The sequence below is a fragment of the Poecilia reticulata genome, chromosome 19 (genome assembly GCF_904066995.2).
Source record: "Poecilia reticulata chromosome 19, P_reticulata-male-v2, whole genome shotgun sequence".
NCBI lineage: Eukaryota > Metazoa > Chordata > Actinopteri > Cyprinodontiformes > Poeciliidae > Poecilia > Poecilia reticulata.
In genome coordinates, this window is record NC_088848.1 from 4,002,755 (window position 1) to 4,028,596 (window position 25,842).

The window sequence follows — 25,842 nt, forward strand, 5'->3', positions numbered from 1 at the left end:
AAAATCTAAAACTCGCTACTGTGTTCCTTTTTATTACTTTTTTTTTTCCAATATAAAAAACTACGTATTTTCCGGACTATAAGAGCGCGCCTACAAAGTTTTTTTTTTTTTTGGAAATGTACATATATAAGCCGCTGGTATCTCCGCCGCTCTCTGTTTTTCACCTTAATAAATCTGCTATTATGGATGTGGTGTTAATGGTATGTACGGTTAAAAACTACAAATGGCCACCTGTGATGACATCACGGGGCGCGTCAGGCTTAAGTAGACAGGTGACTCTGATTGCTGGGAATGTCCATGCTGAGAGTTGGTGTGATGCGAAATAAACTACTCACGATGATACAGTTGGACTGAACGCACTCCTTCGTTAACACGACAATGGACGCAGCTCTCCGTTTCCAACGCCGAACCATGGGTTGTTAACGCCGAACTTGCGTCAGCGGCTCCATTTCCCTCCTGTACTGCCAGATCGATATCCTTCAACTTAAAAGCGGCATCATATATGGACTTCTTCGTGTTGTTTCCATGATGACCCGGCATGAGTTTGCTAGCATGTGCTTGTTCTAAATGAAAAACTTTCTTTGGTTTCTAATGTTGACTTCCAGTGATTCACTTCCTGCTAACGCGCCCCCTGGTGGTGGAAGAAAAACCCACAGATAAGCCTGGTCACTTCTCCACCGGGCTACAAGCCGCATGGTTCAAAACAGGGGAACGTGTCCGAAAAATACTGTACATTCATTTGTGGTTGTAGCCTGTAAAATATGAAACGCTCAAGGCTTAAACTAAATATAAAACCACAGCAAACTGCAAACAGTCTCACGTGAGAAGCTGGAGTGTGCTTTGGTAATGAAGATTAATAGCACTGCAGATTGCTTCCCCGCTGTACGCCCTGGTGATTAATTTATTCGTTGTTTAATTTCCGGAACAAGTTGTTTAACAGCCCCTTCAAAAGCAGGACACATGAATGGAGCAGCAAACAAAATCCCCAAACTGCAACAAGCTACTTTCATACACTTTATTTGATTAAAGTTGATGGGGTATGACGATCTGGAATGATTGCAAGGGCAATTTTCTTTCTTTCTCTTTCTTTTTTAAAGTTTGAAATGAACAAAAGTGCATTTCGAAATTCATAACTCACTTAACCTTCCAGTGAATGTACTGCAGCAGAGCAAGGATGCATGTTCCAAAATAAAACCTGATGGCTGAAGAGGAAGCATAACCCTGCAAAATGCAAAAGGTTTGCCTCAGAACGCAGTGTTCAGACAATTTAACTGACAAAGACTGATGACTGCTGAGAAAATCTGTCTCTCTCTCATCAATAACCTGCGCCGAATGCCTGATCAAAGTCAAACTTTGCACTGTGTGCTCTCTGCTTCTATTATTTTTTACATGCGTTAGCGATGAGCCTGCAGGCAAACAGCAGCAAATGTCAGACATCAGCTTTTCATGCCGTATTGTTTTCTTTCTGACTTCTGAAAGCCATCAGTCAAACAGCAGTACAGGTTTACTGCTTCCCCCGCCTGCTTGGCTGCAGGTGAGGGCTTCTCTTTGTGTGTGCAGGTGATTTTCACTTTACACGCTCAGGAGTCAAGAGGCAGAAACATGCAGACAGAGGAAACAAAGGCTGAAAGATTTGCGTAAAACACTGCTGCAGATTCCAGGATAAAAACACACAACCGATGAAACTCCGGTAAAATAAGTTAAAATTAAGCCAGACGAAACGTTACATTTTCTCAAAACAGGTTCTTGTTTTGTTCTGCCTCAACTGGAAAACACTTAAAACCATTGTTCATAATCTGTAAGGTTCGTAACGGTGCGTTTAATGTAAGGCATGCAAGGAAGATTTAAAATCAGAGGTGCTGCCTGGACTGAACAGAATAACCTCCGCATTGTTTTCACTAAACAGAGGTTCAAAGCATCCCAGTTTTGATGTTGTCAAGGCATTTTTGTGGTAAAATGACTCCAAAAAGGAGACCAAATGAAGAATATAAAGGAGAAAAAATGAGGGGACCAAGTGTTGAACCTTGCTGCACCCCAGAATAAAAAACGACACAACAGTTGGATGTAAAATGATCTAATACAAAAGCTTTATTTTTCCTAGATAAGTTCACAACCAGTCAAAAATTAAACTTCTAAAGTCTTTTGCAAGATAAAGATGAAAAATTTACATTTTTAGAAACATAGTCACAACAAAAAAATAAATAAACACGACTTCTTCTTTATGTTAAGCAAACATCCCTGAATGTTTTGACTGATGTCTTGAAATATTCATAATGATTCAATTCAACCAATTAGAGTCAAATAACTGTATTTATTCCCAATAGGCGATTTCAAGCTACAGAAGTTGCAATAGTAGTATTATTATACTGCCACCACCGTGCTTCATTGTCAATCTTTGGCGATTCTCTGAGTTGTTTTTGGAAAACCTTCAATTTTGATTGAAACAGAATATTACACACTTTTCCTAAAAGTTTCTTTTTAAAGATTTGGTTACATTTTACAATAAGGATCCACTTAGAGTTCATAGATATGTTATTCATTCAACTATAAACACTTAATAAATCATTAATAACTGTTTATTATGCATTAATTAAGGGTGAGAAGGAAGCTATTTGCAATTATTGTTCTTACAAGGTCGTCTGAAATGTTTAGTATAACAACTCTAGATAAAATAAATGGTGAAGAAACTTGGCTCACTATTTGACAAATTGTCTCATTCTCAGCTTAATTAATGCATAATAAACAGCTATTAATGATTTATAACATGTTTAGAGATGAATTAATGGCATATTTATGAACTTTTTCTTGGTAATCTATAAAGAAAGCGTTATTGTGATGTAGTATTTAAGATTTTAACCAGGCCAGGATGTCGTTTTAGGAAGAAAAGGCCTTATAATCTTACTACTTAGACGAGACATTTGGAAAAAACAGAAGATTGTTGTCACGTGGAATATTTTGCATCGTTCCCTCTACTGACAGATTTGTAGAAAAATATATTTGTGATTCTTTGTAGCCTCTCTGCAAACTTTGACTTTTGCTAAAGGATGCAAGTGTGAAAAATGCAAGAACTTTATTTTAGATGATCTGATTCGGTGGAAGTGAAGTCAAGACTCAATGCTGAAAATTTTCTTCACCTATGTTTAAGTTTAAGGATCAGAACACTTTAGCAACTAAGATATTTGCATGTTTTTGTGGAAATGTCACATTTTATGTGGAAAAAGTTTTAAAATTATGCATCTTGGTTTCATTGAGTTTTAACAGGAATCAGAAGGCATTTAAAAAACATCTGATCCTTCAGTAAAATGGATGTTGCTACTCATTAATAATCAAATCTGATAGTGATTATCTGCACAGGAGACACATGGACACTCGTCTTGCTTATTAAATGAGTTCAGGCCTCAAATCTAAACTTTGAAGACAAGCAGGAACAAGATTTTAGACGTATAAGGACAAATATTCATGAGAACTGACAGATTAGCATAAAAAGGGATGCCGTGTCCTACTAAAGATCAAGCCCATCAGAGCTCTGTTAATATTAGTGCATGTTTGATTGTGACCTACTTGAACATGTAAAAAGGGGCGTTTGAGGTATTTTTGAGACATGAATGCTGCTTTGTGGGTCACGTACAATCCATACAGAAAACTTTGTTCTGCATAATTACAGCAAGCGCACATGTGAGCAGCTGTTGAGTCTCACTGATGCTGTTTTTTTTTTACATTTCCTGCCATGACCCACAAATTGTACATGCAAAAACTGGCCTGTGCACAAGCAGACAGATGTCAAATGCTCCAAAACGAAGCTCCGGATTAAGCTAGCTCCCTCAGTGACGTCAATTTAAATTAATATTGATGCTCCAGCACAGAACCCCGGCTGACCTCTATCTCCCCGTTTCTCCTGATGTGCTGCGTGTTTGTAATCAGATGGCATGGAGGGAGAAGCAGGGGTCTAACACGGACCGTAACTCCGCTGACGTTTTGCTGACATGCCATCTTTTTGCATGATAACGTCTTAATTAGGGAACTGCCACTTTGCAGAAATTTCCTCAACGTTTAATTTCGTTTGCTTCACAGCCTACAGCAATGTTTGCCGTTAACTCCGTGCATGTTAGTGAGGCTACAAGCAAAAACGTCAACGTGTTTTAAAGGGATTTTATGTGGAGGACGAATAGAAAAGTGGTGCAAAGTGGTGAAATAAGAGGAAAACAAAGCACAGGTTTTGAAAACATTGATTTGAATTAAAATGTGAAAAAGTATGCACCACCTTTTGTTGCAACCACAGCTGTGAGAATGAAACTAGTCCTCTGCCCTTTTCTCCTAACAGGTACTTATTTTTACAGGTTTTCCCTTTAAGTAGATCCGTTTATCCTCGCAGCAAATCTAAAAACATTAAATTTTCCTCTTCTAATGAAAGCAACCTCACAGCATAAAGCTGCCGTCAGTCTGTATCGTCTTAGAGGTGGAGTGTTAAGAAGATGTGCCTTTTTAGTTTCACACCACAAACATTTTGCATGCACTGTAAAAACACTAAATCTGACCAAGTATTTGAAATAAGCCAAAACTAACATGCAGGTAACTTTTAGCAAGACACAGGAGCTTGTTTTAAATCAATAAATTCTTAATATCGATGAAAAAAGCACTATTTCCATTGGCAGATTATTTAACTTATAACCAAATATTTTCCCCATATTATAATTTTTTTTATCTGCCAATAGAACCAGAACTTTTTAATCGTTATTAAGGAATTATTTTCTTAAAACAAGCCTCTATATCTTGCTGAAAAGTTACTTTTGAGTAAGTTTGTATTATTTTAAGTGTAATAAGATATTTGCACTAGAAACTAAACCAGAAATACTTGGTAAGATTTTGTGTTTTTGCAGTGTATCATTGAATTATGTGAATTTTTCACAAAATTACGTATAGCAGAGTAATCAATATCTTATAATTTACCAAAATCACTTGGTAAAAACAGACTCCTCAAGTACTGAGTAACTGATCAAATTATCAATCATTTAATATTTAAAAATTACATAATCAGACGAACCAAAATATAAAGTTGAATGGAAATTTTGTTGTTTTAAGAATGAAAATGACAATACGTAATTCATACAAGTCACATGTGTCAAACTCAAGGCCCGGGGGCCAAATCTGGCCCGCCGTAGCATTTTCTGTGGCCCTTTAGACTCCAAATTACATCAATACGTTCTTCCAGTTTTTCACAAATCTGCAAAATTCACACAAAATCAGCAAATTTCCGTATTTTTTTTTCTTCTGATTTTTAGTGCAAATTTTCTCAAAATTGGTCAAAAACATTGAGTTTAAGTGATGGCAGCCTTACTTGATGTTGAGTTATAGTCCATAATCGATATGGTATGTAATAAAAAGTCACATTTCATATCATACATTAGCTCAAATATCATAAAAATTCCTAATTTCTAAATTGGCACCACAAAATATGCAATTTTGGTTGCAGAAAAAAGCACTAAAACAATCACAGAATCCTGGAGGAACAGCTATTTATTGATATTTTAATAATTTAATTAGTTCTATCAATATATTCTGGCACAAGCGGCCCTTTAAGAACATTCAGGTTTTTGATATGAAAATGTGTTTGACGCCTCTGATGTAAGTAGTAAAAAATAACAAAATCAGGTGAAATATTTATTTCCAAATCAGTTTCTTTCAATAAAAAAACTTGGCAAAAACTGCAGGTGTGTGTCTGGTGATTTTTTTGGTTGAAACGTGTTTGTTTTTTATTCAGTGGGTAGAAAATCCAGACATTTTACTCAAGTAAGAGTAGAAATACTTTATAATAAAGTAAAATGTAATTGAGTAAATCTCACTAATTACTACCTCCAACCTCCTCTATCCTCACAAATAAATACTGTTTTGTTTTGGTCTTAAAACTCCCGATAAATATGTTAAAGTTTGTGGTTTCATTTCAAAATCTTAAAATCTTGAAGGTAAATGATAAATTCTGTTGTGCTTTGAAAATATATTATGCATTTATAATGGAGGGAATCCAGGCCTGTGTGAGAAACACAGTTCAGCTGGAACTGGAAACAATCAACCTGTCGAATTAAGGGGTATTTTTCCACAGGAAAGCTGGGACTTAGTGAAACCTTCGGGGCATTTCTGGAGTCTGAAAACAACGCAGGCAGAGTCTGAAACACGTCGGCGGCGGAAAACCAGAAACACCAGTTCTGAGGCTGATGGTGTCATTGGTTGTCAGGTGCAGAAAAGCATGCAGCCTCGTTATCAAATCGCTGTTCTGGTGAAGACGGTGGAGCGACTCGGATCCCTGTGCAGGTACGGCGCCTTGGTTCTTACGTGTGTTTTATTTTATTATGTGTTTCTAATCTGAATGCACATGTGTAGAACGTTATTCTGTGCAAAAATTAAGTTATATTTTATTGTGAATGCTCACCTGGCTGCTAACTTTGGGCTTTTGTTCTTGATTTTTTGCGGTTTTTTGCTGTGAATTTACACTTTAAATATCTTCTATAACAATGCAGTTTTGAAGTGGTTCTGATGAGATGATCTCATGTTACTTTTGTTTAGGTGGAATTGATCAAAATGGCTAAAAGAGACAGGAGCGCATCAGGTAACATCCTGTTTCTGGATTTTTTATGTAAATATTTTAAAGTTTGCTAGTCACCAAACCTTAAGTCTGAATGTTGTCATTTGTATTACGACCAAATATTTCTGTCATTTTTAGCAAATCTTGCAGGTTTTATTCTGTTAACTTTAAATTCATGCATTGATTTGAATATTTTAAAATTTACTAGTCACCAAGACTTTAGTCTGAATGTTGTAATTTGTATTTAGACCCATCATTATTTTTTGTTATTTTTCTTTTTAGCATTTTTAGGTTTTTTTGTTAGTTTTAAATTCACAATGTGTTTTATTTTTAAATAACCAATAATTATTTTGATCTAATATTTACGGACAATGTTTTTTTTATTAAATTGAACACAGAATTTAATCACTAAATAGTTATTTTATCCTGCAGGAGGTGCTGTGTTTTACAAGTCAATCACAAATGCACAAGAAATCAGGTCTGGATACTTGACCAAGTCTCCTCCTCCAAGGCTTTTGAAGTCAGAGGTCAGGAACTTTTTCTCACTTTTATTGCAAATCTGTGCAGTTTTTAATTGTTTTCCAAAACTAAATGTCTTATTTGTTGTTTCTCCTGCAGTGGAAGAGGCGTTTCTTTGTGCTTTACAAAACCCCAGAGAACGACTATCAGCTCAGGTACTACAGGAATGGAGAGGACCGGGTGAACCCGCTCGGAGGCATAGACATGACGCAGTACGTTCTCACGTTTTCACCATGTTGCATCAATCTGAGGCTAATTTGCTGCTTTCAAAATGCTTAAGGGAGGTTAAAATGACACTGTGTCTCTCTGCCAGAATCTCACTGTTGTATGCGAACCCTCAACATCACCAGAAATGGGAGTGGGTCCAGAAGAGTTTTAAATGCTCCCCGTCGTGTGTGGTGTACCTCAGGGCAGGGAACCGGGACTACTTCCTCATTGGGGAAAACAGGTTAGAAACTTGTGCTTTTGTTTGGATTTTTTATTACCCTTTTTGACTTTAATGCGTGTTGTTGCATTAGTAAAAATGAAGATTTTTACCCATGTTTATTTTTACTAAATGAATATTTAGTAAAATTTTTTATTTTTTTAAACTAAATAAACACCTAGCAAAAATGTAATTTTTAAAAAATAAATTAACATATAGTAATTTTTTTTTTTTTTAAATACTAGTTTGCTAAAAAACTAAAATTTTTTAGCAAAAATTTTAGTTTTTTTACTAGCTGAACATTTAGGAAAATTGTTTATGTTTAACTCAATTAAAATTTAGTACAAATTTTTATTTGTTTTTTACTAAATGATCATTTAGGAAAATGTTTATTTATTTATTTACTAAATTAGCACTTGTAAAAAAAATTAATTTTTTAACTAAATGAAATCAACACTTAGGAAAAATATTTGTATTTTACTAAAATGAAAATTTAGGAAAAAAATCATTTTTAGTAACATTTCTTAATAAATTTTTAATTTTACTATGATCATGTCCCAATATACAACATTTATTATGGTAAATTAAAACATAAAATTGTGGTCATGCAACAAACTTAAAGCTGCAGTATGTAACTTTTATATATATTTAAAAAATGGGGGTTTTATTTTAGTATTTGTCAAAACTGTCACTATGTCATGACAGTTTAATATGAGACAGAAAACCTGTGAAAATATCAATCTCCTGAGCTACCACAGCCATCTGAAGAAATGAACCACTCCCGACCACAAACAACCAATCAGAGCCAAGAGGCGGGTCTGAGTGCTGCCAATCAACCTTATGTACGCAGTGCTAAATGTGCTAATGGTGGAAGAACAGTTTACTGTTACAGAAAAACTGTTTATCCTAACTAGCCGTAGCATTTACAACATGCTATGCTAGCTGCAGCTTAGCAGGGAGCAAGAGCTTGTGATTGACAGCGCTAAGACCCGCCCCCTGGCTCTGATTGGTTGTTTGTAGTTATAACAGGGAGTGTTGGGAAAAGGCAGAGGAGCCTAATTTTTTTTTTTTTTTGCAGATTATCTGTTTCATACCAAACAAATATGTTTCAACAAATATGTAAAAAATGTAAGTTATATACTGCACCGTTAAATATGCACAATCACATTGAGTTAGATCTCAGTGTATCTCAGTCAGCAGGTCTGACACCTGACTGCAGGTGCAGCTCAGATTGTGTTTGAATCATTTTGTGTGTGAATGCAGTCAGCATCATTTTAATGTATTTCCATGAATCACTTCTTTAAACATGATTCACCAATTACTGTTTTTAGAGTTAAACCAGCCAAAAACAAATGATGGTGCTCCTTTCCCCTTTCCACTAGGCAATCATCTGATAATGGCTTTTCCACAAAATAAATCTCTGCTAAGTGTTGGCGTTCCCTCCTTGGATTTGATTTTTGGAGCTAGATTTGAAATTAAAATGTCACAGATGTGATTTGTTGAGTCTCAGAATTGCCTTTTTCCCCGTTTAGCTCGGAGGCGGATGGCTGGTTCACTGACCTGTTTGAAGCCCTGAAAAGTCGCCCTCATAAATTTCTCAAATCAGAGGTGCATTAAGCTTTTACGCCTTCTTCCATGCTTCTTATGCTTTCTGTTGCATTGAGAATAGTTTTATTTCCACTTAACTACCATGTTGTTTATTTATTTATTCATCCTTCTCCTCTAGGAAATCAGCAACGGGCAGCCAGTCATTGATGTAAGCATGTGGAGTTTATTTTATGTTGTGCAAATATTCAAGAGCAGCTTTAATATGCTCTAAAATATATTTTATGATGATTAATGTAAGGAACAGGGTTAATAGCCTATGCTGTCATTTTTCTTGCAGGACCACTTGTATATAAAACCTTGCAAATAATTTTTTAATTTGAGAAACAATTCAAATAATTATTTTGTTGTAATAATTCCAATAAAAAATAATTATTAGAATAATTATTTTATTATAATAGTAATAAAAATAATTATTATATTGCAATATGTTATAATAAAAATAAAATAAAAATATATTTTCAAGTATCCTTTAAATATTTTAAACTATTTCTGTTTTAGAAACTGAAATGTTCCATTATTTTTATTGGGATTTTATATGATAGAACAGCACAAAGTCGATTCTAGATTCAAAATTTACTTTAAGACGCTGCACAAGCTCATATAAACACATAAAGAAAGTCAGCACAGTTTAAAAACAGGCAAGAATAGCATAAAAATAAATATAAAATCTGAAGTACAAAGTAAAAACAAAAAAGCTTAATTATTGCACAACAGCAGCCATTTCTGGTTCATTTGTTCAGTTTTTCAAAAATAGTCAAAACTTGTTTTATAACCCAATCCTGCTTTTAATAACTTTTTCACCTGTTTGCTGTGTCCCTTGGATGATGCTGTTTGTTCACAGAACAGCTGATTTATACTCGGATTACAAATATTTAAATCTTAGTGAAACATTACGGTTTGTAGTTGTAACAAAATGTGAACAGGATATGAATACTTTAGTGAGGCTATAATGCAGGTGCTTGACTAAAGAGCTTTTCTTCTCCTTAAATAACACTTCCTTGTCCAGAAACTGTTGTTTCGTTTTATTTCCTTCCCAGATCTCAAACTCACAATTCTGTTTTTTTTTTCTTTCTTTTTGACCCGATGTAAATAAAAAAAAGAAAACTCCCCAAACTGTTGTTCCATGAAGTAGTATCAGATCCTCATCAGATTCTTTTTCTGTTCTATCAGACAATTTCAAACCCGCTTCACCGGAGAAAGTTTTCTGCCCCAGAGCTAAAGGTTAGTCGAGATGCAATAAAAACATTTTAACTGTGTCCTGTTAATTCATCAGGACTGTAAAATTCATGTTATGTAACTTTTTGGTGAATCATTTCACTGAAAGTGTTTTTTAACCAGGAGCTCGGTTCCAGTAGATGTTTATATCTTCCAACAAAGAAAGCGGGCTAAACTAGTTAGCTTGTTTTAGTCCGTTTTATTCCAACTCAGGTTCGTTTGTATAGAAAGTCCGGTTCGTTTGGGGAGGTGTAAATGCGTCATCTCATTCTGATGGGAGTCAAAAAAAGCGAACTCCGGTCCGTCTAAAAACCCAAATCTCGGTTTGGTTGAAGTGAAATCGGACTACAAAGCAAAGCATTCTGGGTAAATACAACCAAAACAAAGTCGCGATTTTAACGTTAGGAGCAGAAATCGCTTGTAGTCTTTTGAGAAAGACAAAAAGCCGCTACAATCTGACGCCGCTTAATTTTTGTTTACATTTCGTGAAGAAGGAAGTTGAGCTCGTGTCTTCTTCTGTGGTTTTCGCGTCGTTTCATTCAGTGGTTATCGGTACAGCGCCACCACAGGGGAGTGGGGGGAACAGGTCGATCATGAGTTTAGTCAGTTTGACACAGTGCAGCGTTAAAGTGGACTGCAGCAGCTGGATTTTAAAAAAAAAAAAGTAACAATTTTGGTTCCCAATTAATTAGACTAAATCTACCAGGTGTGATAAAAACCCAAAGACTTCCTGGACATATTTATATGCAAACGACGATAACACACTTTCCTCTACATGCTCATCACAAGATTGTAGAAAAAAATGCTTAAGGTTTAGAGTTTAAATGTGGTTAAAATCTGAAATTATTAAAAATGTGACAAACCTGGTTCTCTTGAAAGACATGCAGTTCAGACTAGTGATTTCATAGTAATAAGACAATTACTTGCTGGTTTGCAGGTGCCTTTCCTTGCAAAGAAAGAAGATGAGAACGATGCCAGCAAAATCGATTTGCCATCCGTGAGTATACCTTTACTTTTCCACCCATCTTCCAAGGTCATGCTAGTGTGTTTTATGATCGGAAAGCCATCATTTTTATATTGACTTGTGCCAACATAACTCACTGCCACCAGCATAAATAAATATTATGCACATTAAATAACATTTTTGTCTTTGTTTTCAAGTCATTACTGAAGGCTAGGTCCTTTTCGGACCCTTCCTCCAAAGCTGCAAACAGGAACACTGAAGAACTGGTACGTATCGTGCACAACGCTGCATTTAGTTTGGGAAGACTATCAACACCAAGTCATGCTGCTTTCCGATTGCTTATCAGGTGGAAGATAATTCCAGGAGACCGACCTCTGAGCCTTTAAATCATATCTATGACTATCCCAAGTCATACCGGAAGGTAGCCTGCTATGTTGATTTTTAATTAACTTATAACTTAAAATGTTTGTGTGTTATTCAAAAAGTCAACAAAAAGGCTATTTAATGTTCTAATAAGAAGTTTTGGGATTTTATTCATTTTTTTGTCAAGATCTTAAAAATACGGACTCAAAATGTTACAGTTGGTTAGAGTTAGGATATCTTAATCTTTGTCTCATCTGATCATATTTTCTTTCCATGAATACATTTGGCTTTTCTCCGTGGACAGCTGCAAATTTTAAACGAGTTTTATGGTGTAAATTTCGCCCAGTCTTATAATACAGGATGTGATGACTTCCTGTAGGCGGAGTTACAGAAAGAGCCGGAATTTTTAAAGAGACAGAGACCAATTTGCAAGGAGTTGAATATTGAAGTCATATTTTGTCTCCTTCCTAAAACAATAGAGCACTTTTGACCAAAAATATATTACTTTAGGAAGGTGATGACTCTATATACCATCTATACCATTTTTATAACAACTGAATATAGCACAGTTACTTGATTGTGCTATAAAATGGCACCATATGCCTGGAAAATAAATAATAAAGTCAATTTAAGCTTCTGGAATGACTCAAACCTTCCAAAAGTTTTCAGACTAAGCTTAAAAAACCAGCTCCAATCCAGGAAACCAGCCAGTTTACAGGTTCTACTTCAACGTAATGCGTTGAAGTAGAACCACTGCAATGCATCACTAAATGCAGAGTTGGGTATTAACTACTTACATTTACTGAGCTACATTTAAATGAGTCAATTTTTGGAAAAATACTTTTTTTTAGTATTTTCATTACACTTTACTTGAGTAGTTTTATTATAAAGTATTTCTGCTCTTACTTTAGTGAAATGTCTGGATTTTCTACCCACTGAATGAAAAACAAACATGTTTTAACAAAAATTCACCAGACACACACATACACACACCTGGAGTTTTTGTTAAAGGTTCATAAGTTTTTTTATTGAAAGAAACTGATTTGGAAACATTTTGTTATTTTTTGCTACTTATATAAATTATTATAAATTTGGTCATTAAAATACCAAAATGTCCATTTAACTTTATATTTTGGTCCATCTGATTATGTCCTTTTTAAATATTAAATGATTGATAAATTGATCAGTTACTTAGTACTTGAGTACACTTTTTTTTCTTTTTTTTACCAAATACAGAGTACATAGGACATTGATCACTCTGGTACACATAATTTTGTGATAATTTTACACAATTCAGTGATAACACTGCAAAAGCAGAAAATCTTACCAAGTTTTTTTGGTCTAGTTTCTAGTGCAAATATCTTATTACACTTAAAATAAGACCAACTAACTTAAAAGTAACTTTTCAGCAAGATATAGAGGCTTGTTTTAAGAAAATAATTCCTTAATATTGATTAAAAGTTCTAGTTCTATTGGCAGATAAATCAACTTATGATATGGTGAAAATATCTTGTTCAATATTAAGAAATTATTGACTTAAAGCAAGCTCCTATGTCTTGCTAAAAGTTACCTGTGTTTCAGTTTTGGCTGATTTCAAGTTTGCTACTGGAAACTAGACCAAAAATACTTGCTAAGACTTTGTGTTTTTGCAGTGCATGCAACTAAAATTGCACATTTTCTTAACACTCCATCCCTAAGATGATACATACTGATGGCAGCTTTTTACTTTTAATTAAGTAAAATATGTTGAAGTCATACTTTAGTACAATTTTCTGGGGCACTCTGACCTAAATCTGATTAAACACTCAACTACATGTGACATTTCTACCCAGTTTGTGTTAAACAGTATGTAAAAACAAAAGTCCCAAACTGTGAGTTATACTGAAGTCGTGCTTGTGTATTTCTTTGTTTTCCATCGTGGCGTTGAAAAGAGAGCCAGTGTACATCGGGCAGGCAGCATGGAGTCACTGTGAGTTCTGGTTAAAGCTCCCATTTGTACAGAATAAACTCAGCAGCTAACATTTTACACCTGCATCCCTTCCAGGTATGAATCAATGGCCGAATTCAAAAGCATCCTGAACGCATCTGAGCCAAAGTAAGTTTACTGAGGTTTTTTTTTTTTTTTGCAATGATTATCCCTTGTTTTGTGTTTTTTTTTAAATATATTTTTGTGTGTGACGTTTTAGCAATCATGAAGCTGAAGTGATTGTTAACGGCACCCTGATGAGGTCCATCACTGACGTCTACACCAAATACAAGGCAGAGGAATCTCCAGCTCCGATATTACAGGAGGCACCTGCTGAAAATGGGTATGTCCGCTGTTTGTGTTATTTTTATGCTGGTCAAAGTGCTACATGCTAACAACCGGTAGCTCAATCAACAAAGGGATTATTGCATGGTCGTCAGATAGCATCAACACCACCTACTTTAACAACACACAAGTGTTGGCATTCATTCATTGAGGAATCTTGAAAAGGCAGAACTTGTTTAGCAAGTTATGAATCATCATTTCACATCACGACCTCGTCAGTAACTACCGTAACTCTGAGTGCTGCTGATCATTTTCACAGATTAACTAGGTGAGCTTTGAACTCTGTGATTGTAAGCCTAATCTCGATTACATTTATGCTTTAACACCAGTTCTGCACTGGACTGATCATTCTCATCATTTACGGTATTTTGAAGTGTTGCATAAAGATGTACAGAAGTAGTCACGCTCCTTGAACTTTATCCGATTTTGCTGCATATCAACAAACATCAACGTTTTTTTTTTTTTACAGGGATATAGGCCAACACAAAGCAGTACATATTTCTGAAAATGAAAATAAAAGAACATATAAAACTCTAAAACGTGTTACATTTGCATACACAGAAGAGGATTAAGGTTACTGAAAAAAAGACTTTAATGTTCTGAGATCAAAAATCACAATTTTAGAAAAAAAAAAGTCAGAACTCTGAGATTAAAGTCAGAATTTTGAGAAAAAAGCCAGAATTCTGACTTTAATCTCGAAATTCTGAGAATTCAGATGATAAAAGTCAGAATTCTGAGATTAAAGTCAGAATTTAGAGAAAAAATTCAGAATTCAAACTTATTTCTCATAATTCTTACTTTGATCTCCTTAGAAAAAAATTCCAAAATTCTGATTAAGAAAAGTCAGAATTCTTACTTTAAACTCAGAATTTTATTTTCACAGAATTCAGAATCCTCTGCTAGAATTCAGAATTTGGAGACATTTTTTTGTCTGACTATTTCTTAGAATTCTTACATAAATCTTTTGAGAAAAAAAAAAAAGCTGAATTCTGAGGAATAAACCAGAATTATGACTTTAATTTCAGAATTTGAATTTTTTTTTTCCCTTCAGAATTCTCTCTCAGAAGATCAAAGTCAAAATTTTGAGATTAAAGTCAGAATATGGAGGGAAAATAAAAAGTAAAAATTCTGAAAACTTTTCTTTCTGCAGCCCTAAACCTCTTCCATAGACACCACTTTGCAAGATTCTCCTAGTTATTAAATATCCCAACTTAATGTCTAGATAAATCCAGCTGTTTCTTTGTTTGTTTGACAACCTAAGTGAACAAACAGCATCTTAAACACCCAGCGTCACACAGGACAGGTCAGGACAGTGTGGAGAAGTTTAAAGCTGGATTAGGTCATAAAACTTTATCTTGAGGTATGAAAATGGAGTCAGTGTAGCGCCGCTGAAAACCTACAAAGAAAAGGGCGTCTACCTAAAGTGATGCAGCTGCAGAGATCCACATCTAAAGCAGAAAAATCTGTTGACACAAACACTAGTTGTGCAAGACAAAGAAGAAGAAGACAAGAAGACTCAGTTCATAGAAGGTCATGAAAAGTCCTATTTATAGTTTGTCATAATCTGTGTTCAGAGGAGGTTGGGCTTTTTGGCCAACATGTAAAACGCGGTGAGAGACGGAAAGCCTCACCCTGAACGCACCATGACGGAAAAACCAAGCAGAAGCAAACTGCAGCGATGCTTTGCTGCAGCAAAGTTCAAGTTTGCATTTGAGCTATTTTGCAAAAAGACATAATTTTCTGTCTCTAGATGTAAAAATGCATCTCCAACGCAAAGCATTGACTCAGAGGAGCCAGTGATAAAAAAATGCATGGTTTTAATTTGAGTTGTTGGAGTGTCTCTTCAATGGATTTACAGTAAAGGTTAAAGTTGAGCCCGCTCTCAGTTTAAGCCGTTCAGAAAATCAGCAAAGCGTGACGCACCTTTTCTTTACCAAGAACTTCCTGGTCTTGTCGACATGAATCTGTTTTGATCCGATCTCCCAAAGCGTCACAGAAAAAAACTTTCCCAAATGCTGTCATCACCACGTCTGACTGGAGACAATTAATGTCCGTCTGTTTGCAGAAATACTTTAAAACTTTTGTTTCTCATCTCATCTCGTCAGATAAAATGTTTTTTTTTTTGAGTTTTTGGTGTAAATTTGATCGGATTTGGGGTATTTGTATCAATATTTTTACACTTTGACCAATCTGGAAGTGGTCTTCCCATGTAAGAAGTGTCCTGAATGCTTCATTTGCTTAAATAGGGTTGAAGAGGCAGGTCTGTTGAGTCTGTTGACAACTTTAAAGTTCTTCCAGGTAAAAATGCTGAACTGCACTGGGACTCAAAGTGCTGCAGAAATCCTCCACCTCGAGGAATCCAGTCCTGCAGGTTCATGCACAGGCCTTCCAGTCTGGAAACAAATGTTTTCTTAAATTGTTTGCACGCACTTTTATGAGAACTACTTTATTTGTGAAACTAGTTTCCAGTGAGACGGACGGCAGGCTCTCAGATGACCCTTTGACCTTCATGTTTAGACCTCCATGTTAATCAGCGTACCGCAGACACCCAGCAGCTCTTTCTTCTCCTTTCACTCTGTTATCATCTGCTGCTGTTTGCTTCACCAAATTTCCTCTGATATCAAACTGTGTAATAATTCTTTGTGATTTCAAGCCGACTGTGGTGAGCTGCTAATTTGCCTGACTAAAAAAATAGATAAATAAGAAATAAAAACGTCCTCTCTCTTGTGTTTGGCATTACCGGCTCATTAAAAGCAGTTTGCATGTTATTTTTTGCTTCCATGCTGATCCTGTGAACTATTAAAAAAATCTTCTTTATCCTTATTTCACCATCTGTCATGCACTGAGCGATCAAACCAGCCGTTCACCACTGATTATTTCTTTCTTCCTCTTAATTTTTCTTGTATTGTGGCTCCACAGTTGGTAGCTCAGTTGCCTTGCAGCAAGAAGGTCGTTGGTTTGAATCCCACCCTGAAGTCTTTCTGCATGTAACAACTGCAAAAAGCACAAAATCTTACCAATTCTGGTCTAGTTTCTAGTGCAAATATCTTAGTACACTTGTAGTAACACAAAACGAATTTAAAAGTAACGTTGTAGCAAGATAACACACTTGTTTTAAGTAAATAATTCCTTAATATTGATGAAAAAGTACTAGTTCTATTGGAGGGTAAATGAACTTATAACATGGGGAAAAATGTCTTATTTAAGTGAAATAATCTGCCAAATGAACTAGTACTTTCTCATCCATACTAAGGAATTATTTACTTAAAACAACAATCTGTATCTGGCTACAGAGTTACTTTTCAGTTAGCACACTTGAAATAAGACAAAACTAAGATAACTGCACTAGAAACTGGACCAAAAATACTTGGTAAGATTTTGTGTTTTTGCATATCCTTAGTATAAATGTGTGCATGCACATATATAACCATTAATAGACACTTCAAATGATCAGTTTCTCAGATTTTACTTTTAATAGGTTTATGTTTGAGTAAAATAAACATTGTTCTTTTATTCTGTGAGCTACTGACGTGTTTCTGAAATTCAAGGCAACATTTTTTTATTTATTTGCAGAAATTGAGAAATGGCCAAAATAAAAAGATGCAGCGCTTTCAGACCTCAAATAATGCAAAGAAAGCAAGAAGTTTATATTAATCTAGAAACAACAATATTAATGTTTTAACTAAGTTTAGAAATCAATATTTGGTGGAATAACCAGCAGGTTTTCAGTGCAGTGGGCTCTTTGTTTTTTCCTATGGATGCTTGTTGTATGTATTTTATGTTTGTTTTTTTCTATTTTCTATTTTTATTTGTATTTTTTTTCATATATAATGAGAGTTTACTTTTTGTTTTTAGACTGGTGACGGGTAGTTTGTTCATCAGGATAGAAATCTAGGGTACTTGGTCACAATTTGTCAGAATTGCTTAAATATGATTTTACATGTACTATAAAGTCATTGTTAATATTTTTCACTTCATCCAAAGCATTTTTTTGCCCACTTTTCTCTCTTTTTGGGAACTTTTTACTAAAGAGACGTCATGCATCTTTGGTTTTCATCCCCAGCAACAATAACAAACAGGCCTGTCAATCCATCCATCCATCCATCCATTTTCTTACACCCTTGTTCCTCAGTGGGGTCGGGAGGGTTGCTGGTTCCTCTCCAGCTAACGTTCTGGGCGAGAGGCGGGGTCACCCTGGACAGGTCGCCAGTCTGTCACAGGGCAACACAGAGACACACAACCAGGCACACACACACTCACACCTAGGGACAATTTAGACAGGCCAATTAACCTGACAGTCATGTTTTTGGACTGTGGGAGGAAACCGGAGAACCCGGAGAAAACCCACCATGCACAGGGAGAACATGCAAACTCCATGCAGAAAGACCGGGGCCGGGAATCGAACCCAGGACCTTCTTGCTGCAAGGCAACAGCTCTACCAACTACGCCACTGTGCAGCCCCGGCCTGCCAATTGTTTCCACCTTTTCCTGTTAATTTCCTTCATTTCTGCAAACTGTCTCACTGTGTTTTCGACTGTCGTTTCTGTTGAAAGCAACTGAAAATGGTGGCGTTGTGTTTTCCAGAGAAGACAAACGTCAGTCTTCAGATTTCAGCACCAGCTCCAGTGGCGCCGTTTCACCTGATATATTGGAGACGAATTCGGAAAGACGAGGCTCCGATCGGAGGTGAGATTTACCAAATCTTTACGTAGAATCTCGTTTAATTGAACAAAATGGATTTCGGTCATGTTGTGTTCAACTTGATTAGGATAAAGGAGCTCTTTCTCTAAGCAGCTGCAGGAAATATTTGGGAACGCCCATTTCGGCACCAGAGTCCAAGAACCTCTGGTGTAGCTTCATAACTGTCGCCGAGAACAAATACCAAAGTGCTTCGTGACATTTTGGGTGACTCATTTAGATAAACTTGGCCAACAAAAACGGCTGGGATGTTGCTGGACCGGTTGGAACGGTTTCTAGAGCATGGTACACTAATAAATTGCACAACTGTTGCATCAAGCAGTAAGAAACCGTGTCATAAAGTTGTGAAAAACACTTACAAGTATGCAGACTGCAGGTAGAAACCAGATCTTTCTGCCCTTCTGTGCTTCTACACAAAATGTTTTTGTTTAACTCTTTACTTATCAATAGTTTCTTTAATTTGTTTTGTAGAAATTTTACATGAGAGGCCAAAACAAGTTAGCCTAAAGTTGAGCGTTAGGAGGAAATTTAACCTCCTTCACTGTAAAAACACAAAATCTTTGGTCTAGTTTCTGGTAAACATGAATAAGACGAAACTAATTATTAATATTTGAAGTGTTCTGAAAGCAATATTTAAGTAATATTCTGTCTTTCCAGTATTAGATTTGAAAATATCTGAGTGAAAGAACAAAGATCTTATGAGTCTCTTCTATTTTTTTCCTTCCAAGCCTTGACGGCGCCGTGGTAGAGATGAGGGAGTTCATGGTGAATCTGCAGGGCTTGAAGAACGATCTCACGCTCACAGAGGTGGACGGAAAGCCGAGGTTTGTCAAATACTCTGAAACACCACAGACTGAAAAGTTTCTAATGTTGAGATGCTTTATTAGAAACATCCAAGAAGCCCTGAAACGGATTCAAAAAGCAACGTTTCCACATGAAAGCATCGACCTCAGACTCAGTGCAGGCTTGTCTTGAGCCACAAGCATCACAGATTCCCATTGTTTGAGCAAAACAAGGCAAAGCTAGCCGCAGAGCTGTGTGTCCTGATTTGTTGTTTTAGCTGCAGAAAACAACCTCCTGCAGCTCAATCAGGCTTAACGTTGAGCTGGGTGAGATTTCTGCTCGTTGCATTCAGACGTGTTGTGTGAGGGTTTGTTTTCATGCTGGGATTAACGATATCTGCTTTACCTTCATGAAAACATGTCGGACTATTTGTAATGTAAAAAATAAAAAAGTAAACGTGACGCTTATGTTACAAACCCAAAGCAGTTTTTATTACAACCCCATCAGCTTAAAAAGTGTTAATGTTTTGACTTAAGATTTAAATGTGCAGCAAAAATCATGATCATGTGTCAAACTCGAGGTCCGTGGGCCAAATCCGGACCGCCATAGCTATTTATGTGGCCCTCTAGACTAAACACTGATTGTGCTTAAATATTATGTTTTCAATCAAATGAATGCAGTTTTTCTGTTTACTGCCAAATTATAACAATCGGTCCCTCCAGTTTCCTGAGAATTATTGTGGAAATTCACACAAAATCAGCAAATTCTCACACTTTGTTTCACTAATAATTGGGAATTTATTGCAGATTTTTCTCAAAAATTGTGAAAAACTTTCTTAATTGATGTCAGATATGATCTATATAGAGAGTAATAAAAAAAGCCACATTTATGGTCATAAATGAGCACAAATATTGCAAATTAGTACCACAATTTGATTTTTATTGCAAAAAAAATCACAAAAAGAATCACAAAGTCCTGGAGGGACTGAAAAGATGTTCAATAATATTATTGAATTTTAAGAATTCATTGATATTTTAACAGTTTGAACAGGTTTTATCAATACAACCGGCCCTTTAAGAGGATTCATGATTTTTATTTGACCCAAAACGAAAACGAGTTTGACACTCCTGACCTAAATACTTCAGATATATTTTCATTTTTTAATTAGATACCATCTGAATCAGCATCTGAAAATGAGTTGTGGAGTTTTTTTTTTCTACATTATTTGGATATTTTGTGGAACACCTGTCGATTTCTTACAGATTAAGAGTTAAATTAGTAATTAGTTTTACCGTTTCATTGACATTGTGGCTAATTTATAAAGTCAGCAGCTGAATTGTTCAATTCAACAAAGAAATCTTAGTTGTGCTTCTGGTAATGTTTGCCGGAAAGAAATGTATTTTTGTCGCTTTATTCAACTGGCATGACTCGTCTTGTCCTGAGGATCATTTTCCTAGAATCAGATTAAAATCTTCAGCCTCAGTAGAAATTAAACTTTCTTATCTCAAGTCTTTTTCAAACAACATCGTGTGACTCAAAAGACTTAAACCCTTCATAGAGTAAACAAAAAGCATTGAATGTACAGTAAATCAGCTTCTATTTGTAATGTAAAAAATAAAAAAGTAAACGTGACGCTTATGTTACAAACCCAAAGCAGTTTTTATTACAGCCCCATCAGCCTAAAAAGTGTTAATGTTTTGACTTAAGATTTAAATGTGTAGCAAAAATCATGATCATGTGTCAAACTCGAGGTCCGTGGGCCAAATCCGGCCCGCCATAGCTCTTTATGTGGCCCTCTAGACTAAACACCAATTGTGCTTAAATATTATGTTTTCAATCAAATGAATGCAGTTTTTCTGTTTACTGCCAAATTATATCAACCAAAAGTAAATTTATTTCAAAAAAGTTCCTCACGTAAATGTAACTAGTTACTACCCAACTCTACTCTACACAAAATGCAAAAAGCTAAGTTCCCACAATTGTTTGTGTCAGTGTGTCTGGATGGACTGGACAGCCGCAGTCCGTCTGCCTCTTCCACAAGGGAGACCGAGTCGTGGCGATAAATGACCTCCACACCGACAGCGTGGAGGACTTCCACATGTTCATCAGGAAGTCGATGAAGGATGAGGTAAAGTCGCTGCTCCAAACAGACGCACGAACGATGCCATCAGGATCTGCATGCATCATTCACGCCTCTGACTCTGCCTTCAGGTGAAAGTGACGGTCCAGCGTCAGCGTGGATGCCAGGCTCTGCATTGGTCGAACTCTCCCTGCAGTGGCTGAGGCACAGACTGATCACTGCGGACGACTTCAGGATGAAGGATCTCATGTGTCAGATGTGTCAAACTCAAGGCCCGGGGGCCAAATCTGGCCCGCCACTGCTTCTCATGTGGCCCTCTAGACTCTAAAGTGACACATGATAGAACCGTGAAGATAACAGTAGGCTTAAATGTTATTTTATCGATCAATTCAAAGCAATTTTTATCTGTTTACTGTCAAATTGCATCAATTAGTCCCTCCAGTTTTTTGTGAAAAATCAACAAATCCCTGCACTTTCTCGCGTTGATGGATAATTGTGAGTTTATTGCAGATTTTCCACAGAAATGGTGAAAAACATTGGATCTAAGTGACGGTTTACTCCCACCTGCAGGTGGCAGTAGTTTTTGCTTCGACAGATTCTTACCTAATGTCGAGTTATAATCCATAATGATACAGCAAGTAATAAAATATGTCTAAATTACTACAATTTCTACAAAAAAAAAAGATGTTCACTATTATTTAATCTTAAGAATTTGTTTATAGTTTAACGGGTTTTATCAGTACATTCTGGCACAACCGGCCCTTTAAGAGCATTCCTGATCTTGGAAAATGAGTTTGACACCCCTGTATATGCTGTATAAAAACAGATCAACATGTTTTTTGTTCCATTTCCTTGCTGTTGGAGTTTATGTCTGTTTATGTCTTCAACGGGTAAACGTCATACAGAAATTTACTTCAGTTTCTTAACGCAAGCTCCAGAGTAACAGAGGAGAACTTATGATACGTCAGCCATGCTTTCTTTGTTTGACGTCACAATAGTATGGAAGCCCATTTCTGCCATGAAAGAAAAAATATAAGACCAACAGAAAGTCATAATTTTGACTTTAAAAGTCATAATTATGAGATTCAAAATTATAATTTTGACTTTGAAAGTCATAATTTTGACTTTCGAAGTCATAATTTCGACTTTGAAAGTCATAATTATCATATTTAAAGTCATAATTTTGACTTTCAAAGTCATAATTTTGACTTTCAAAGTCATAATTATGAGATTCAAAGTAATAATTTCGACTTTGAAAGTCATAATTTTGACTTTCGAAGTCATAATTTTGACTTTGAAAGTCATAATTATCATATTTAAAGTCATAATTTTGACTTTCAAAGTCATAATTATGAGAATCAAAGTCATAATTTTGACTTTTGGCCATAATGTTGACTTTGAAAGTCATAATTATGATATTTAAAGTCAATTTCGACTTTCAAAGTCCTAATTTTGACTTTCAAAGTCATAATTATGAGATTCAAAGTAACTTTCAGACATTGAAAGTCAAAATTCTGACTTTGAATCTCATAATTCTGACTTTTAAAGTCAAAATTATGACTTCCTGTTGGTCTTTTATTTTTTCTTTCATGGCGGAAATGGGCTTCCATACAATAAGAAGGAAAAATCTCTTGTCGATATGGAAAGTCCCATTTTTTTCTGCTTATTGCGGATGCCAGTCAGAATTGCTTGTACAGTGAAACCACAAACAAGATTTCCTAATTTTTAATTTCAACTAAAAGGGAATGCCAGTACATAATAAGATTGCTTTGCATGCATTATGCTGCTCTTCTCCCCAGGGTTGAGACGTCTTTCTAAGGCACCACCCAGTGAAAACCCTGTTCCCAGTAGCACAGACAGAGCGGGAAACCTGTTTGCAAGCAAACAGGTTTGCTAACCAACAAGAAGATGTTATTAATATCTTCTTGTTGACAAGTATAACAAAAAGAAAATTTGACACGCTTTTGGTTTTAAGTGTGACATTAGTTATACCCTCTCAACAATTGGTGGTGATGTAGAGTGAAAAGTACAGAAAGAGAACAGTATTACACGTCTTAATCGTCGGTAATATGAAGATAAAATCGTGTCATGCCTTACAGTTAAGTGCCACTGTTTGTTTTAAACATATAAAACAAAACTATAATCACTTGGGCACTTTTTCCAAGACCTAACTGAATTGTGGGAACTTAGCTTTTTGCATTTCGTGTAGAGTTGGGTAGTAACTAGTTACATTTACGTGAGTAACTTTTTTGAAATAAATTTACTTTTAGGAGTATATTGTACTTTTTACTTTTACCTGATTACTTGTATTATGAAGTATTTCTACTCTTACTAGAGTAAAATTTCTGGATTTTCTACCCACTGAATGAAGAACAAACATGTCTTAACCAAAAATTTACCAGACACAGACTGTGGTTTTTGTTAAAGTTTTGTAAGTTTTTTATTGAAAGAAACTGAATTGGAAAAATTTATTTTGCCCAATTTTGTTATTTTTTGTTACCTGTATTAATTACTGTCATTTTTGTCCTTAAAATACCAAAATTTCCACTTAACTTTATATTTTGGTCCATCTGATTATGTAATTTTTAAATATTAAATGATTAATAATTTGATTAGTCACTCAGTAGTTGAGTAAACATTTTACCAAATACATTTTTACTCCTACTTTTTTCTTTTACTTCTGAGTGAAAATATGTTGAAGTAGTGCTACTCTTACTTGAGTACAGTTTTTGGGTACTCTGTCCACCTCTGGTTTACTGGTAGAGCCCCACCATGACAAAAAACATATCAAAGATTATCTGCAAAGTTTAACTTAAATCACTACATACCTACCAACTCTAAATGGTTTACCATTTAAAACAAGAAAACAATATAATCTAATATTATTTACAATGGTCCAAGTAACAGTTTTCTACATGTTAATGAAGTCCAAAAACAGGCAATTCCTAACCACTCACTAAAACTGTGAAAAATATGCTGTAATATATAAATGCTTTATATTGAATAAATCCTTTGCGACCGGTGCTGGCAATTTTGTTTGTCCTGGGAAGATGAATGTATAATTTTTGTGCAAAAAGATTATGAATAAAATTAATTGATAAGCATTTCTGTTTATTAAATTGTCTTTTTATTTCCCATGCAAAAATGTTTCATGTTTGGAGACTTCCAGAGGCATTGCAAAGTAGTTAGGGGGCACTGGGTATTTAAATTAGAATCTCAGGTCGTTAATCAATGCCACACTTAATTGCACTTGACTCACACTAGAGGATTTTCCGCTACAGAGCCAAATTCATGCCTTTATCAGTTACGACACGTCATTCAGGTCTTGAAGCAGCAAAACGGATTAGGACCATCACAATGCTAGTACTATGTTTGTCATGTTTCAAGCCTAAAACCACTGCTGACCCATACAAAACAAAAAAACCCATCTCAAAGTTGCCCTAAAACATTTCTATGATGATCAAGGCTTTAGGGAAAACATTCAACACAATTTCATGTTTTAATTTGGAAAACAACAACAATAAAATGATTCCAAGAAGATATATTTTTGTTTTCGAGACGAAATTGCCACTCACAACATGGCCGACGAGTCGTTGCGGTGTTGTGAGCAGGGCCTAAAATCACAACAAAAGATTCATGATGTGTGCAAATAAAAGTTTATGTTTGGCAAATAACTTTTTAAGTTCACAAGACAAAAATTAGTTATTTAATTTTTTTTTTTTTAGTTTTTTAAACCAAATGACTTGTTTTTAAAAAAGAAATCATTACAATTCCAAAAGTTATTACAATTTTATTTTACTTAACTGAGGTCAGTTTTTTTCCCCATTGGGAAAAAAAATGTAACTTCATGCTCTGCAAACCAGACCCTAAACTAAAGTCTGGGTTGAGTTTTTTTCCCCTTCATTAATGACACACACTATATCTATTATGGTAATTCAGGGCGAGTTATTTTTAATTCTAAATGAATATCCTTGTTATTTAAGTGATATTCTCCTTCAAGATACATTTACCTAACGCCTGAATAAATGCAATGTACATTATGCAGCAAAGGAAATTAGAAGATTGGACATATATCCATAATGGAGATGATAAGTTTTGGACGGGCGATGTGCCTCGTACACAGGGAAGAAGCTTTTTAGTTATCTAGCTTTGCTAGCAAAGTCGTTAGCTATCAGCTAGCTAATAGCACAACAACAACAGCCTAATGTCTGTATGATAAAATAGTGAATTGATAGATAAGAACAGTTTTCCTCACCTGGCTGTCTCCTCCTGCTCAGTAGTTCTTCAGAGAAAGGCAGAC

At 35.5% G+C, this 25,842-nt stretch overlaps 1 protein-coding gene across 2 annotated transcripts; it reads left to right on the forward strand.

Moving 5' to 3' along the window:
• Positions 1 to 6,012: 6,012 nt before the first annotated feature.
• LOC103481283 (pleckstrin homology domain-containing family S member 1) lies at positions 6,013 to 24,646 on the forward strand. 2 transcript variants are annotated; one of them, XM_008436680.3, is made up of 18 exons: positions 6,013 to 6,306; positions 6,559 to 6,601; positions 7,010 to 7,104; positions 7,196 to 7,308; positions 7,410 to 7,544; positions 9,053 to 9,128; positions 9,247 to 9,276; positions 10,299 to 10,349; positions 11,281 to 11,340; positions 11,505 to 11,573; positions 11,654 to 11,728; positions 13,602 to 13,639; positions 13,715 to 13,765; positions 13,857 to 13,979; positions 18,566 to 18,667; positions 19,408 to 19,503; positions 21,455 to 21,590; positions 21,674 to 24,646. In XM_008436680.3, the coding sequence occupies exons 2-18, from the start codon at positions 6,574 to 6,576 to the stop codon at positions 21,743 to 21,745; spliced, it is 1,350 nt and encodes a 449-aa protein (XP_008434902.1). In that variant the 5' UTR covers positions 6,013 to 6,306; positions 6,559 to 6,573; the 3' UTR covers positions 21,746 to 24,646. The 2 variants fall into 2 exon arrangements, with proteins under 2 accessions (XP_008434902.1, XP_008434904.1); XM_008436682.2 differs by lacking the exon at positions 10,299 to 10,349.
• The last annotated feature ends 1,196 nt before the right edge of the window (positions 24,647 to 25,842 follow it).